Here is a 17,101-nt window from a genome sequence, read left to right as displayed (position 1 = left end):
ACCCCCTGAGGCAAGGCAGCCTGAGCCCACTGGCCTCAGCCTCTCAGAGCCGCGTGGCCTCCTCTTGCTCCAAAAGCAGGGGCTGAAGCTGGTGCCAGGCGCCGGGCACAGCCCTCCACACGCACTGTTAGCAAAGCCCGGTGTCACCCTCATTTTACAGATGGAGAGACTGAGGCTCCCTGAGGGAACATGCTCATGGTAACAGCCAGTTAGTCCCAAAGCCAGGATTCAAACCCAGGCAGTCTGTGATCTTTCTTTCTTTTCTTCTTTCCCTTCTTCCTTTCCTTTTTTCTTGCTTTCTCTTTCTTTCTCTTTTTATAATTGATATATAATTCACATACCAGAAAATTCACCCTTTCAAAGAGTATAACTCATTACTTTTTAGTATATTCATAGAGCTGTACATTCATCACCTCTATCTAATTCTGGAACATTCTCCTCACTCCAAAAGAAACCCCATCCCCATCAACAGGACCCAGCCCCACCTCCCCTCCACCCAGCTCCTGACCACTAATCTGCTTTCTGTCCCTACAGAGTTGCCTGTTCTGGACATTTCGTATAAGTGGAATCACACAATATGTGACCTTTTGTGACTAACTTCTTTCACCGAACATAATGTTTTCAGAATCCATGTTGTAGCATGTGTCACTGCTTTATCCCTATTTATTATTGGAATAATATTCTATTGTGTGGGTGTGCCACTGGGCTCTTTCCTAACTACTAGGTATAAGGTCTCTCCAGTAGCTGTTCAGTAGATATTTGTTGGATGGATGTCGAGTGGACAGGACTGCTATTTCGCATGAGAAAAGGCTCTTCTCTACCTACAACCTACCAAACATTGCAGAGGCAGGAGAGGACCCCCCTCCCCATGCCGACACACACCACCACACTTCCTGTTACCTGTAGTGAAGGACAAATCGACACGCCACAGCGCCCAGGAGCAGGATGATGGTCAGGTAGAGCTTGAACTTCTCATACTCATCCTTGTAAGCAAATCTGCGGGGACAGACACCCCCAGGAAAGGTCACATAACTATTACTATAGTTATAGTAATATAACTATACCCCATCTGGGGACAGAATCCTCAGCCCCATCAGATCCGTCACCTACCACCAGCCGCTGCCCACAAGAACCTTCTGATCCCACTAAAGGAAAGCTCTGGCCTTGAATTAATGGTGATGATCAATTAGAGAAAGAGGACCGATGTGCAAAGCTTCCCACGTCCCTGGGCTCCTGGTGTAGGTCTGTGGACTGGTGATGGGGATGCGCAGGGGGTGGAGAAGTGTTCCTCCCTAACCAGCTACTGCAGCAGAAACACCATGCTCTACAGCCCCTGGGACTGATTTCAGGTGGACAGTACTGCCCACTTCCCGGAAGAACTGTGCGTGCTAAGCAGTGGAATGGAGCAGGGGCTGTTTCTCATGGGAAAGTGGCAGTTCTGTTCCCCCAACGTACTGACTGCATGTTCCCAGGGTGGCCTCCCCATTGAGAAGAAGCGTGTCAGAAAGACCAAGAGCCAGAGCCCCAACTATTAATTTGTTTTATTTATGCAAAAATTCTAGCTAGGTTCATTTCTCCTGAGTTGGAAGAGCAAGATGCCTGGATTCCCTAAAGCCAGGTGGGGGTCAGAGATACTTACTTGGCCTGGTTGCTGAGAAGGGTCACATTCACATTGCCAAGGACCAGATTTAAGTAGAGCCTGGAAGGAAAGTATCTGTGAGGGCTGACTCGTTCCTTACCAGCCCTGGAGTGGGCCCCAACCAAAAACATTCAAACAAGCATGCATTGAGCACTGATGTTAGAAAACAGGGTGCTACACTCAGCAGTAAAATTCTCACATGGAGAATAATGACTAACTAGAGAATGCGACAATGTGACACATGACAGTCATGACTAACCCATTTCCCCCCATTTTAGCTGGCTTAGAGACCATATTTCCCAGGCTCCCTTGCAGCTAATGTGAGCATGTGACTAAATTCCAGCCAATGAGGTGAAGGCATGTGTACAATCTCTAGGTCAATTTAAAAAGGGTTCTTTTTGAAACTGAAGTAAAACCTTCAATATATTTACAGGTATACCTAACAGTATATTTTGTGCCTGGCTTCTTTCTGCTGTGAACACTCTTTTTTTTTAACTGAGATGTAATTCACATACCATAACATCACCCTTTTTCTTTTAAAGTTTTATTTATTTATTTAAGTGATCTCTACACCCCACGTGGGGTTCGAACTAACGACCCTGGGATCAAAAGTCACATGCTCTTCCGACTGAGCCAGCCAGGCGCCCCCATAACATCACCCTTTTCGAGTATCCAACTTCATGGTTTCCAGTATATTCACAACGTTGTACAACCATTACTTAACTCTAGAACATTTTCATCATCTCAAAATAAAGCACATACCCATCAGCAGTCACTCCCTTTCCCCCCTCCCCCCAGCACCTGTCAACCACTAATCTACTCTACATCTATGGATTTGCCTATTCTGGACATTTCATACAAAAAGACTCATGCAACATGGGGCCTTTGGAGTCTGGATTCTTTGCTGTCGACATTCTTACACATGTCTGTGGGAGGGCAGAAGCACTCATTTCCATTGGCTACACAGACAGACAGGAGTGGAATTTCTGGATTATAGAATATGTGTGTTTTTGGCTTCACCGGGAAATGGCAAACTTTTTTTTTTTTTTTTTGGTAAAAAGGTATCTGCTTGCCCTCCACTTCCGGCCCATGTGACAATACGAGCCAGCTTTGGCCATGCAGAGGAGGACAACTCCCTGAAGGGTGGTGAAGCAACGAGTTGGAGTTGGAAGGACCCTGAGTCCCTAGATGACCCCACGAGCCCTCCGCTCTTGGTTCACTCACCTCTGGACTGCTATGTATGAGAAGAGAAACCTCCCCCTTGTCTGAGCCCCTGTATTGTTGGGCTTTTGTTACAATAGCCTGTACTCTAACATCACTAACAAAGGTGCAAGTAAAGGGTTATGAAATCTCGGGGAGGAAGGGTTTAATTCCACAGAGGGAGAGGGGTTTTGGAAAGGCTTCACCGAGTTGCTAACATTTGAACTGGGCTTTGAAGGATGAGTACAAGGTTGAGAGGAGAAAAGCAAACAAAAAAGTCTTCTTTCTAGCTCTGAATAAATTCTAGGGGCATTTCTGGTCTGGTGTAACTGGAGTAGAGGTGTAAAAAGAATTACCTATTTTTTTTCGGCTAGCCATACAGCCCCCACTTCCTGAAAGAGCAGGGCCATTTTCCTTCCCTCTTTTCCCCTCACTCAGGTCCTAGGGTAAGGCACATGACCCAGGCTTAGCCAATCAAAGCACTGCATCCTCCTGATTGGGTCAATAATGGTCATGTGACACACTGGTCACAGGCCAATGAGCCTCAGTCCTGGGAACTTTTCCCAGAACTACTAAGAAACAAAGAGGCTTTCTCTACTGGAATTGTTAAGCCGGCAGAAGGCAAACCCAGAGCTCCCGGGGCCAGCTTGTAGAGAAAGTCTCCCTAAGAACAAGACACACGTGGCCAAGGAAGTAAAAGGAAAGCTCACTGAGAGACCGAGCCTAACAGTATCATTTGAGCAGCAGGATCCAGCCAGACCCACAGCAACATCTGCACCTTTAAGTTACATGAGCCAATAAATCGCCTATTTTTTGTAAGCACTTTGAGTTGGGTTTTCTGTCACTTGTAACCCAAAGATTGCCAACCGATGTAAAATGCACGGAGGACTCGGGAGGCTGGAGCTGGGAAAGCGGATCTGAGCCACACTGTAAAAAAGGGTCATGCGGTTTCATTCTATGGAAAATTATCATCACCCAACTCAGGGAGTTTTTCACCAAATATGGCAAAAGAGGAGAAGCCAAGAGGAATGGCTTCAAGTGTAAAAGGGCCTGACGGGGGCTCTGACTCAGCACTAGGCCAAACCAGGAGAAAGGGCCACAGGGAAGTGATGGGAGCACTTAGCAGCCCGCCTCAGGTTTCGATACAACACCGTCCAATCTCGCTCTGGAACAGGTGGCAGGGATGTCACCTGAGGGAGGAAATGGGACTTCTTCAAAGGAGGAAGACAGAAAGAACACAAGCTCTGGAGTCAGAGTGTTCACATCCAAACCTGGGCTGAGCCACCTGAGCAAAACACCCCCTAATGGCTTTGAACCTTGTAGAATTTGGACACCTGGGTCTGACTCACCAAGCTGTAGACAATTCAAGAGCCCCCAGCACAATGCTAGGCATACAGCAGGCACTCAATAAATGTTTGTTCTCAAAGGAAACAAAAGAGAGGGCGCCTGGGTGGCTCAGTTGGTTAAGCGACTGCCTTCGGCTCAGCTCATGATCCTGGAGTCTCAGGATCGAGTCCCGCATCAGGCTCCCTGCTCGGCAGGGAGTCTGCTTCTCCCTCTGACCCTCCTCCCTCTCATGCTCTCTGTCTCTCATTCTCTCTCTCTCTCAAATAAATAAATAAAATCTTCAAAAAAAAAAAAAAAAGGAAACAAAAGAGAGACAGAGAGAGAAACCAAGAAACAGACTCTTAACTACAGAGAACAAACTCATGGTTACCAGAGGGGAGGGGGTGAAGGGACAGGTGAGCTAGGTGATGGGGATGAAGGAGGGCTTTGTTGTTATGAGCACTGGGTGATGTATGGAGGTGTTGAATCACCCTCCTGTACACCTGAAACTAATACAATACTGTCTGTTAACTACACTGGAATTTAAAATAAAAATAAAATAAATCAGTGTTTGTTCTTTGGGAGAAAACATCTTTCCTCTTAACCTCGGGTGGCACCAGGCATGCGGCAGGTGCTGGAAACCAGATCTTGTATCTGGTTCCTCGCACAAGCCCTCCCAGGAAGGTCACGCTGAGATCCCCTCCTGTTCCATGGAGGAACGTATGAGGAAGCCTCCTTCTCTTTCCTGCCCTTGCTTCCCTCCTTTCCCCTCAACCTCAAGCCCCAGCAGGGAGGTGGGAGTCACACAGACCAGGCCCTCTAGGCCTGGGTGTCTGCCTGCAGCAGGGGTGCGCTAAGTTTCCAGCTCCTACCCATTCTTCTTGGGCAGGTAGGCCTCCATGTCGAAGAAGATGTTCTGCCGCTCCTTGATGTTGGCGCTCATCTGCTGAATGAGCTCTGCCTCCTCCCGACTGGCATGGTTCTTGTACCTGTTTGGTCAGAGGTGTGGGCATAGGAGAAGCAGGGGTGTTACTCAGACTGGAGGAAGAATCTGGGAGCTTGGGGCACTGCCCTCCCAACTTTCTAGCTCAATGCTTCTTACAACCTCAATTCTCCCTCTGCACCCTGTGGGTTTGACACTGGGTCCCTGCTAGCCTTGTGACCTTGGGAAAGTCCTTTCACCACTTTGCCTTATTTTCCATACCTGAAAAACAGGGGTAGCATCAGGCCTACCTCATGGACAATACTGTTGTGAGGATTAAGTGAGTACACTAAATGTAACACATTTAGAATGATCCTTGATACACAGTATGAGCTCAATGGACTTCTACAGGCAACACCATGCTTCTTACTCTTCTAAAAGAAGAGACTGAAGATTACTAGAAGGGCAGACAGGAAAGTGCTTTAAAAGTATTAGCAGCCAACTGATCACTGTCTGTTTTTCCTTGGTGATATTTAACTCTCAAAACTAGAAAAACAAGCCAGTGGACACCCTCTCAGAATAGTAGGTGTGTCTTCTATGGGTCAACCTTCTAACCCAATGGTTCTCAACTGGGGACACTTGGCAACATCTAGGAACATTTTATTTGTCAAACAGGGTGGAAGGTCCTACTGGCATCTAGGGGATAGAGGCCAGGGATGCTGCTAAACATCCTAGAATGCACAGAACAGACTCTGCAGCAGAATTATCAACAGTGCCAGGGTTGAAAAATCCTAGACTGATAAAGACTGTTGATTCTTACCATCAGTAAGATGTGTTTTTCCAAGAGTGGCGATGTCATTACATGGAACCATCCACACTCTTACCCCATGACTAATGGACCTCCATTTCCAAAATGGTCAGCCAAGGTTAGGGATATAATCAGTAACGTTTGCAAAAATTGTCCACAAGGGAAGGGAAGAATTGACCAGGAGTTACACACTATGGTATGGAGACTTAGCTAAGTCAACTGGGATAAGCCACTCAGAGCCTCAGTCTCCTTGCCTGCCTGGGGTCACAGCATCCACTGGACTCCTTCTACCTATAGGGGATGAGAGCACTTTCCAAACCATGAAGACATGAGGATTGGGAGGTGAACTTATGATCTTGGCCTCAAGAACTGAAGAAAGTCATGAGCTTAAGTATTTCCCCCTGGGGATGCCAGACTTCCTACCACCTACACCAAAGACCTATAACAACTTTCCTCTGGGAAACTACCTCTCATCCTCTTTCCCCCTCCATATAGTTCCAGTAAGGCTGTCCCATCCCCCAGGTCCAAAAACTAAGCATATGACCTAGTCTTGCCTAACCAGAGTCTCAGTGATTGGTTCACAAATAACCATGTGACCAATACCCACCAATTAGGATCACACCCAGAACTTGTACTGAAAAACAAGTTATTCTGTCAGTGGAACCAAACCAATAGGAAGGAAGGCTGGAGGATGTAAGTCCGGAAGATATTTGTCTGGCACTGCTGGTGGCCATCTCGGTGACCAGAAGGGGACAGTCAGCCTGAGGGTGAAGCCAATCTAGAGGACGGCAGAATTTAGAAGGGGGGAAAAAAAACCAAACAGATTCCTAAAAACACCTTTTGACCCCTGGATCCAGTGATGTCTGAAGCTACTCCTGGTTTTTTTCCATTAAAATTTCCATTCTCTGCTTAAGCCAGCTTTGAGTTGGGTTTCTGTCCCTTAAAACCCAGGGAGCTGTAGCCTCGCCTACCTCTGGAGTGTGTGCTTCAAGTCCTTCAGGCGCGTCTTCTGCTTGTTGATGGAGCTGCTACACAAAGTCTGGAGTGAGGTCAGCTCCTCCAGCTTCTGCTTGTAGATCCTGTGGGTTTCCTGAGGGATGGAGGAGCCCAAGCAGGGTGTATGGGAGAATGTGAATGGGTCGCTTTTCATAGTTGGATGTGACTGTGCAAGTCAGTCTGACAGCTAAGATGATGCAACTACTACTATTGAAGATGTGGCTTAGACAACCAGGCTGGAATTCGGGAAGGCAGCATGGCACGGCGCTTATGTACGGAACTAATGTTTTTTTCCTACCCAGGTTCCATCCTTCCTAATAGCAACAGCAACCAAATATGCCTCTGAGAGGCCACCTCTTGTCAACCTCTTCTTGGTCCAGATGGTTTGAGTAGGGCTAACAGTCTCCATGCCAATAGCGGTCATGTGATCCACACCTGGCCAATGAGTATCCTCCAATGCCCTAGCCACTGACTGATTCAGAGGTAGACACATGGCTCAAACTGGGCCAGTGAGAGTCAGCCCTGGGACTCTGGTTTAGAAGTATTGGTTTGGAAATGCCCTCCTTCTTCTGGGTTTGCTAATCTGGTAGAAAGCGCACCTGGGGCTGCTGAGCAAATGAAGCCTAACAGGAAAACAGAATTGCAATGCAGTACGAGATAGAATTCTCACAGCATCAATTCAGCCCTTAGATCTAACCAGGCCTGAATGTAATGCTCTTGGTGATATGAATTAATAAATACCTTTTCACTTAGGCCAGTTTGAGTTGGGTTTCTGATCCTGGCAATGAAAAGAGTTCTTGCTAAGTCAACTAAGAAAAGGACACATCGCTTCCCTTAAAGCCAGCCCTCCCTACCCCAGGCTCTGGAAATAACCATTCAGGGCCACAGGGCCTGGGGAAATACAAGAGACTTCACCTCAAGGCAAGGAGGATGAACACAGTAACTTCTTGATCACGCTGCCCCAGCACACCTCCCCGAACCTTACACCATATGCTCAGAAACAGCCCCTTCCCTCTAGAGTTCTGATAATCTAAGACAAGCACCAACAATGTGGAGGAAACAATATGAGGGACAGGGACCATGAAATTAAAAAAAAATAATCCAATGAACAGATTTAAAGTGTCTGTTTTCTTGGGTGGTGGAGAAATGTATTTACCAGAGGGAGGGGAAAAAAAGGGGATGGTCAAAGGGTGAGACCAGAGCCTAAATGCTCATAGCTGCCAAGCGGGGTCTCTAGATTTGACAGTCAAGCCAGAAAATAAAGAAGTGAAGGCAATGAAGTGAACAGATAACAATTAGGAACAACATCAAAGGACACTGTGAGCAAGTCTCCCCTGACCCCGAGATGAGAAGGCTTGGTCCCCTGAATTCGCACAGCATCCTCACTCTCTCCTTCCTGGGTCCCTGGAGAGGAAAATCATGTCTTTCATGTAACTTTTTATTTTTAAATAATTTCAGGGGCGCCTGGGTGGCTCAGTTGGTTGAGCGACTGCCTTGGGCTCAGTTCATGATCTCAGGGTCCTGAGATCGAGCCCCGCATCGGGCTCCCTGCTCAGCGGGAAGCCTGCTTCTCCCTCTCCCACTCCCCCTGCTTGTGTTCCTGCTCTTGCTGTCTCTCTCTCTGTGTCAAATAAATAAATAAAATCTTTAAAAAAAAAAAATTTCAAACTTGCTGAAGAATTTTAAGAAGAATACAAAGAACCCCCCTATACCCTTCACCCAGATTCACTAACTGTTGGCATTATGCCATACATATTTGCTTTATCCTGTGTGTGTGTTTGCGTGTGTGTGTGTGTGCGTGTGTGTGTTCTTTTTCTGTATCAGGCATCAGTGAACGACAACCCACAGGCCAAATCGCCAGCCACCAGATTTTGTATGGGCAGTACGCTAGAAATGGATTTTGGCTGGTTGAAAAAAAAAAAAAATCAAAAGAAGACTACTTCACGACACGTGAGAAGTGTATGAAATTGCAATTTTGGTATCCATAAATAAGCTTTCCCGGAGCACAGCCACACCCGTTCACTTACATCCCGTCGTGGCCACTTTGGCGCTGCCGTGGCATAGTGAGTAGTTGTGACACGGACCATATGGCCCGCCGAAGCCTAGAATCCTCATTCCCTAGCCTTTCTGCCAAAAAAGGTTTGCCTACTCCTTTCTAAACCATTTGGGAGTTGGTCGTAGACAACATGCTTCTTTACTCTTAAATACTTCAGTGCATGTTTCCTAAGAACACGACATTCTCGGGACGCCTGGGTGGCTCAGTCGGTTAAGCGTCTGCCTTCGGCTCAGGTCATGATCCCAGGGTTCTGCGATTGAGCCCCACATTGGGCTCCCTGCTCAGTGAGAAGCCTGCTTCTCCCTCTCCCACTAACCCCTGCTTGTGTTCCCTCTCTCGCTGTGTCTCTCTCTGTCAAATAAATAAATAAAATCTTTAAAAAAAAAAAAAAAAGAACATGACATTCTCTTATATATCCATAGTACAATGATCAGATTATCGTATCTCTTTAGGCTCCTTTAGTCTACAATAGTTCCTCGACTTTTCTTCATCTTTCATGACATGGACATTTTTAAAGGGTTCAGTCCAGTTGTTTTGAAGAATGTCCCTCCATCTCGGTTTGTCAGATATTTCCTCATGAGTGAATTTTGGATATGCATTTGGGACAGAAATGCCATTAAAGTGATGCTGTGTCCTCAGTGTCTCCTATCAGGAGGGACACAGTGTCTGTGATGTTAACTTTGATTGCTTGCTGCCCACTGCTTTCTCCATTTACAGTGACCAGCCTTCTATCTGTAATTAACAAGTAATCTGTAGAGAGGGAGGCTGCGATTTACTCCCTTTTGAAATCCTCGACCATCCTATGTTCAACTAATCTGCTCGTAATAAAGGAAAGCCTCCAGAACGGGACAGGAAGGATGGGGGCAGAGAGATCCCGAGTAAATTACATAGGCTTTGAGAAGGTGGGGCCTCTGAACCAAGAGTCCCCAGCAACAGCAGCAGAGGCTCCTGGAAGATAAAGGGCTATGCGACCTCCTGGCACACTCTGGTGCTGGGTCCCACCACAGAAAGATAAGACCAAGACTGCAACATCAGCAGCCAGATGCTCACCAGGCCCTCTTGGATTTAAATTAATATTTAATTTCTTAAGTAAAACATGAAGACATTATCCTCGTTAAAAATTAAAACCCTACAGGGGCGCCTGGGTGGCTCAGTCATTAAGCGTCTGCCTTCGGCTCAGGTCATGATCCCAGGGTCTTGGGATCGAGCCCCGCGTCGGGCTCCCTGCTCCGCGGGGAGCCTGCTTCTCTCTCTCCCACTCCCCCTGCTTGTGTTCCCTCTCTCACTGTGTCTCTCTCTGTCAAATAAATAAATAAAAATCTTCAAAAAAAAAAAAATTAAAACGCTACAGCTATGGCTGGAGTCGGCTATGAATATCCCGCATCCTGTCTTCTCCCCTTTCTCCAGAGGTAACTACAGTTACCACTTTCTTCTAGACTTTTGTCTATGTATTCTTCCAAACTGTAGTCTATTTATCTATGCATTTCTATATTCTATATAGACCTATTTCTACATATATGCACATAAATATATATACATATATATGAAAAATACACACTGCTGCAAAAATGAATTGTCCCTAATACTTAGTCTCCTTTACTTCCTTTAGTAACGGGACCGCATGAGTAGTAGCTGGGCACATGGCCATCCAGTAACAGACATTTCCCAGCCTCCCTTGCAGCTATGTGTAGCAGCAGGATGAGTCAGCCAAATGGATGCAGGTAGAAGTGATGTGTCGAAGTTCTGAACCACATCTTTATAAGGAGCTGCTTGCCCTCCACTGTCCCTTTTCCTGACTGGGATATGGTGACAACAGATGCAGTTACCTTGAAACCAGAGATGGAAGCCACATGATGTCAATGGCAAAGCCCAGTGTCCCTTCCCCCAGCCAAACCAACCTCGGCTGACCTCATGTGACAGAGCTTCCCACTTGTGATGGTGTTAAAACACGATTGCCCATCCTTCAGCACTCCTCAGACAGAGGTGGGATCTCTGTTCCCACCTCTTAAATATAGACAGGCTTGTGGCTGGTTTGACCAATAAAATACGGCAGGAGCAACACTACAGTCTCTGAGAAAAAAGTCATGGAAGGCCATGTGGCTTCTGCCTTATTTGCTGGAACACTTGCTTTTAGAGCAAACAGTCCAACTACCCTGAGGCCACCATGCTATACGGAAATCCTAACCTCATAGAGAAGTCACATGTAGGCACTCTGATCAATAGTCTCAACTAAGACAAACATTCTTGTCGTTTCAGCTCAGACATTTAGATGTGTGGGCAAAGAACCTCCAGACGATTCTAGCCACAGCCATGTAAGTTACTCCCAGCCATTCGAGTCTTCCCAGCGAAGGCCCCTGACACCACAGAGCAGAGCACAGTCAAGCCATTCCCATCACGCCCCGTCTAAACTCCTAACCCACAGAATCCAAGAGCAAAATGTAATTATTGTTGTTTTACATAGCAACACATAACCGAACACCACTTACCCTGGACCACACCTCCCTTTGGACCGTTATGTGAGAAAGATGCTGCCTCATTTAAGCCTTTTTTTTTTTTTTTTAAATTTGGGGGTCTCTTTGTTATAGCAGCTTAGCTTATACCATAAAGTACATACTTTTGATTTTTAAAAATATATTAATAGTATCAGAATTTAGATAGGATTCCACAAGTTTCTTTTTCTCACTCAACAATATGTCTTGAAGATCCACCAACATAAGAATGTACAGATATACTTCATTCTTTTTAGTGCTATGGAACATTTCATGCTATGGACATACTACGGCTTACTGAGCCATTCTATTGCTGGATCTTTAGGTTGTTTCCAGTCTCTGCCTATAACCAACAATGCAACATTGACTAACATCCTCACAGGCATACACACAAGCATCTCTCTTGGGAAGAGAAGAAGGATTGCTGGGTCAGAGTGCACAGCCTTGTTTTTAGTTTTAATAGATCTTGGCAAACTGCCACAGAGTGGCTGTACCAATTTACACTCCCACCCACAGCTTATGAGAGCTGTCGACACCTCACCAACACTCAATGACGTCGACTTTTCTACAGGCACTTCTCTAATCTCTGCTGGTGATATTTTCTGCTCCATCCTAAGATATCAGACCAGGTAGGGATAGGAAGTCCGTGAGCCTTCCCACAATTTTGCCCCCTGGCATATGGAGTCACTCCAGCTCCCCTCTGGTTCTTTCTCTCTATCAGCTAGAGCCACTTCCCAGGGGACATCTTATATTGGAGACCATACATCTGGTCGACTCTTGTCTTTAGTTCCAGACTGAAGATTTGTCAGCTATGAGGAGGACAATGTGGGGCTGGGGAGGAGGTGTGGGGGGGGCGGTCAGAAACAGGGCCCTTAGTGTGACATACTCTCCATTTCCAGGGCATTCCTCGCCCACGCCCAGACTCTGCTGATTCCCTCATACCAGTCCCACAAGCAGTAGGAAAGGTTACCAATTCATTTCTTGGATTCTAACTTTTCTCTAGACAGCTGCCTCTTATTCTCTCTAACTGTGGTAAAATACATATAACATAAAATTTACCATTTTAATCATTTGAAATTTCTAAAATTTCCCTAATTTTAATAAAACACATATAAAATTACCATCTTAATAATTTTAAGTGTAGGGGCACCTGGGTGGCTCAGTCGGTTAAGCAGCTGCCTTCAGCTTGGGTCATGATCTCAGGGTCCTGGGATTGAGCACTGAACAGAGCTCCCTATTCAACAGGGAGTCTGCTTCTCCCTCTGCCCCTCCTGCTCGTGCTCTCTCTCTAATGAATAAAATCTTTTTAAAAAATTAAAATAATAATGTTAAGTGTATAATTCAGTGGTATTAGATATGTTCACATCATTGTGAAACCATCACCACCATTCCATCTCCAGAACTTTTTCATCATCCCAACGGAAACTCCAAACCCATCAAATAATAACTCCACTTTCTGTTTCCCCAGCCCCTGGCAACCACCATACTACTTTGTCTATGAATTTGACCCTCTAGATACTTTACATAAGTAGAAACATGTATTGTCTTTTTTTTTTTTTTTTTGAAAGCCAAACAGAAGAGAATATAGTTTAACTGAATCATACAACATGTGAACCCTTCTAGTTCTTCATAATTTATGTCTGACTTCTCAGAAATATTTTGGGAAGAAAATGCAGGGAGCTTTTTGGGGGGCAAGGGGAGATAAGTGATTACATTTTTTAAAATTCCAGTTAGTTAATATACAGTGTTATGTTACTTTCAGGTGTACAATACAGTGATTCAACAATTCCATACATCACCAGGTGCTCATCACAAGTGCCCTCCTTCATCCCCATCACCTATTTAACCCATCTCCCCCTCCCCTCTCCTCTGGTAATGGTCAGTTTGTTCTCTATAGTTAGGAGTTTGTTTCTTGATTTGCCTCTTTTTCCCCCCTTTGCTTGTTTTGTTTCTTAAATTCTACGTATGAGTGAAATCATAAGGTATTTGTCTTTCTCTGACTTATTTTGCCTAGCATAATACCCTCTAGCTCCATCCACATTGTTCCAAATGGCAAGATTTCATTCTCTTATGGCTGAATAATATTCCATTGTATATATATCTACCACATCTTTATCCATTCATCATTCGATGGACACTTGGGCTGCTTCCATATCTTGACTATTGTGAGTAATGTTACTATGACCATTTGGGAGTATAAGTACCTGTTTGGAGTCCCTGCTCTCGGTTCTTTTGGGTATATACCCAGAAGTGGGATTGCTAGATCAAATAGTAATTCTACATTTAATATTTTTTTAGGAACCACCATACCATTTTCCCAGCTGCACCATTTTACAACAGCTGTTTCTTTCTTTCTTTTTTACAGTGCTTTCCGTTTTCTTTCTTTTTTTTTTTTTTTTAAGATTTTATTTATTTGACAGAGAGAGACACAGCGAGAGAGGGAACACAAGCAGGGGCAGAGGGAGAGGGAGAAGCAGGCTTCCCACTGAGCAGGGAGCCTGATGTGGGGCTCGATCCCAGGACCCTGGGATCATGACCTGAGCCGAAGGCAGACGCTTAACAACTGAGCCACCCAGGCGCCCCTACAACAGCTGTTTCTTGATGGACTGTCCATGGGGTGGTTCTGGGAGGTGGGGAATACAATTCTTATCCTCCCTTGGAATCCCTGGCTATTCTCTGCACGTGAGGGTGTCTCCAGAAGACCCTCAATTAGACCTGTGCTTTGAAATGCTTCTTCCAGGGGCAGGATGAGCCACACTGCAGCAATCCAATCCTGGCTTTCATCCAGTCAGCCTTGAACCTGTAGCCTCAAAAGGAACTGGTCACCATATGGAAGCCTTCTGTTGTTTTTGCCAACTAGGTAGATATTCCCCTTCTGGTTAATGTCTCCACAGTTTCTTTGGAAATCCAGCCCTCCCCACACTCAGTTACTGAAATCTGGCTAGGAATGGGGTTGAAGCTGCCGCAGGTTCCAGGGCATATGACCTGGGCCTGGCCAGAGTATCAATCTCCAGACCCAACTGGCTAATTCAGGGACAGGCATTCAAAACCAACAAATCTCAGTTGCTGGGGAGGGGGGGGGGTAGTTTTTACCAGAACTGCTGAAAAAGAGAAGCTCTTCTTCCACTAGTTTGAAGGAGGAAGAGCTCATGTGAGCCCAGAGCTAATGGAGCCGTCTTGCTTGAGCATGAATCCAACTGATGGGAAAACAGGGCAGAGGTAGATGAAGGCTGAGCCTTGATGGTTTCATTTGAGCCCCTGGATCGACTCATATTTGAAGATAGTATACCTTTGGCCTCCCAATTACACAAACAAATAAATCCTGTTTTATTTGGTTTGGCTTTGCCAGTTTGGATTAAAGGTCTTCATTTCAGAAGCAAGTGTCAGAATCTAGATTAAAATGCCAAAGCACAGAGTTTTCCTTCTGGGCGAAGTTAATCACACCAGGTAAGAACAGAAGCCACAAATCTTGGGACTCATTATTACCAACCTCTTGCCCTGGGCACTTTCATCCTAAAGACACCAAAAACAAGGACTTGGAGCCCTGTTGAATGAATCCTTCATCAAGCCACTAACTAAACAGGCACCCCAAAATGTAGATCTCTGAACAATCAAATTGGGTGTTTTTTCTACAAACCAAAAACCTAAGCCATCATTTTTTAACAGCTTTGAGGTATAATTCACATACCATAAAATTCACTCATTTTATGTGTACAATTCAGTGATGCCTATATATTTACCCAGTTATCCAGCTATTGGCACAGCCAGTTTTAGGACATTTCACCACCCAGTAAGACCCCTCACGTCTGTGACAACATCGCTGCTCCCCCCACACCCCTCCCTCCAGCCCCTTGGCAACCACTAAGCTACCTTCTGTCCCTATAGATTTGTCTTTTCTGGATAGTCCATATAAATGGAGTCATACCATATGTGGTTTGGGGTCTGGCTTCTTTCACTGAGCATCACGTTTCTGAGGTTTATTCATGTTGTAGCATACACAAGGATCCCTGCTTCCTGAAAGTTCCCGTTATGCCATTTTGCTTTTGCTTTTATGAAAGACCGCCATTAGTAAGGTAATGGCTTTTTTCATAAAAGTGAAAATCCTCTTCGGATCTCTTTTGGTTAGCAAAAACAGGTACTAATGGAGGTCTTTCGAGAAAGCAGTGGTGTGACTCGACCTTTCCTAAAGCAGGGGATACTCTTCGCTTTACGCCATTCTGGCTCATGAAAGGTTTCACTGGAAGGCTGTACTTTCGGATAGTGGGGGGGGAGCACATGTTATTCTGCTTTTATTGCTACTAAACAATAAAACTTTGGTACAGATGCATCACACTTTGTTTATCCATTCACCTGTTATCAGACATTCCAGTTATTTCCACTTTTTCGCTATTATAAATAATACTTCCATGAACATGTACAAATCTTTGTGCAGACATATTTTCATTTCTCTTGGGTAGATACCTAGGAATGGAATTACTGGTCATATGGTAAATGTATGTTTAACTTTTAAAGAAAATGACAAACTGCCAAACCACTATTTCTATTTCTAAACTTGGCAGCAGTGGATTGGAACACGGGAAACACCAAACACAGGGAGTCCACACTCTGCAACTGGTGCAGGGAGTACCAGCTTATTAAATGTGATTGACTCCCACATCGAGTTGCTACCTCTAAAAATAACCCAGAGTGCTGGGGGCACCAAAGCAGACAAGCAGCTGCAGAAGAAAGAAAGAAAAGACTCCATTCGGGAGCACAAAGCTAACCTCCCCACCCCGCATCCCCTAACTTGTCTAGTTCAAGGCCAAAGAAAAGAAACACACTTGATAGAGTATCTAAGGATGGAGCTTTAGGATGTAAAAAAAGAGGATAATTATAAGCAAGCATTGCCAGTAAAGAATCAAATGCTAACTATATAAATTTAGTTAAAATCTGCAAAAGAGAAAATACAAGCATAGTACACTACTCGATTCTGCAGTAAATAATATCTGCATGGTCATAATCATGTAAATGATTGACAGTGAACCTACAGAGCTGCCTTTCTTTTGTCTTTTCTTTCAGTTTTATTTAAGTAGTCTCTACACCCAACATGGGGCTCAAACTCATGACCCCAAGATCAAGAGTCGCATACTCTTCCGACTGAGCCAGCCAGGCGCCCCAGAGCTGTTTTTCTTTATAAGCCTTTTGGTACTGTTGGGTTACTTTTTGGTCTCCTGCTCATTTTATTATGAAATATTTCAGGCATACAAAAAAAGGCAGAAAATCATATAACTGATAGAAAATAAACATCAGCACCCATATTCTCACTCTCAGTTTAAGAAATAATAGTAGTATGCAGCCATCAAAAGGAATGAGATCTTGCCATTTGCAACGACGTGGATGGAACTGGAGGGTGTTATGCTGAGCGAAATAAGTCAAACAGAGAAAGACATGTATCATATGACCTCACTGATATGAGGAATTCTTAATCTCAGGAAACAAACTGAGGGTTGCTGGAGTGGGGGGTGGGGTGGGAGGGATGGGGTGATTGGGTGATGGACACTGGGGAGGGTATGTGTGAATTGTGCAAGACTGTTGAATCTCAGATCTGTAACTCTGAAACAAATAATGCAATATATGTTAAGAAAAAAAAAAGAAGATAGCAGGAGGGGAAGAATGAAGGGGGGGA

At 45.0% G+C, this 17,101-nt stretch overlaps 1 protein-coding gene across 3 annotated transcripts in view; it reads right to left on the bottom strand.

The window, feature by feature from the left end:
* Positions 1–17,101, bottom strand: part of TMEM120B (transmembrane protein 120B) — a 98,872-nt gene that overhangs the window by 17,242 nt on the left and 64,529 nt on the right. For 2 of the 3 annotated variants that reach the window (XM_032431251.1, XM_032431250.1), the window contains exons 3-6: positions 6,867–8,295; positions 5,038–5,154; positions 1,640–1,699; positions 901–996 (exon numbers count right to left, since the gene is read on the bottom strand). In XM_032431251.1, coding sequence (XP_032287142.1) covers positions 901–996; positions 1,640–1,699; positions 5,038–5,154; positions 6,867–7,045 — 452 coding nt within the window. In that variant the 5' untranslated portion in view covers positions 7,046–8,295. The remainder of the gene's footprint in view (positions 1–900; positions 997–1,639; positions 1,700–5,037; positions 5,155–6,866; positions 8,296–17,101) is intronic. The other variant, XM_032431249.1, reaches the window with a different exon arrangement.

Source organism: Phoca vitulina, unplaced genomic scaffold (assembly GCF_004348235.1).
Source record: "Phoca vitulina isolate PV1807 unplaced genomic scaffold, GSC_HSeal_1.0 scaffold46, whole genome shotgun sequence".
Classification (NCBI taxonomy): Eukaryota; Metazoa; Chordata; class Mammalia; order Carnivora; family Phocidae; genus Phoca; species Phoca vitulina.
Note: the sequence above shows the minus strand (reverse complement) of the source record. Positions and strands in the feature narration are given on the sequence as shown.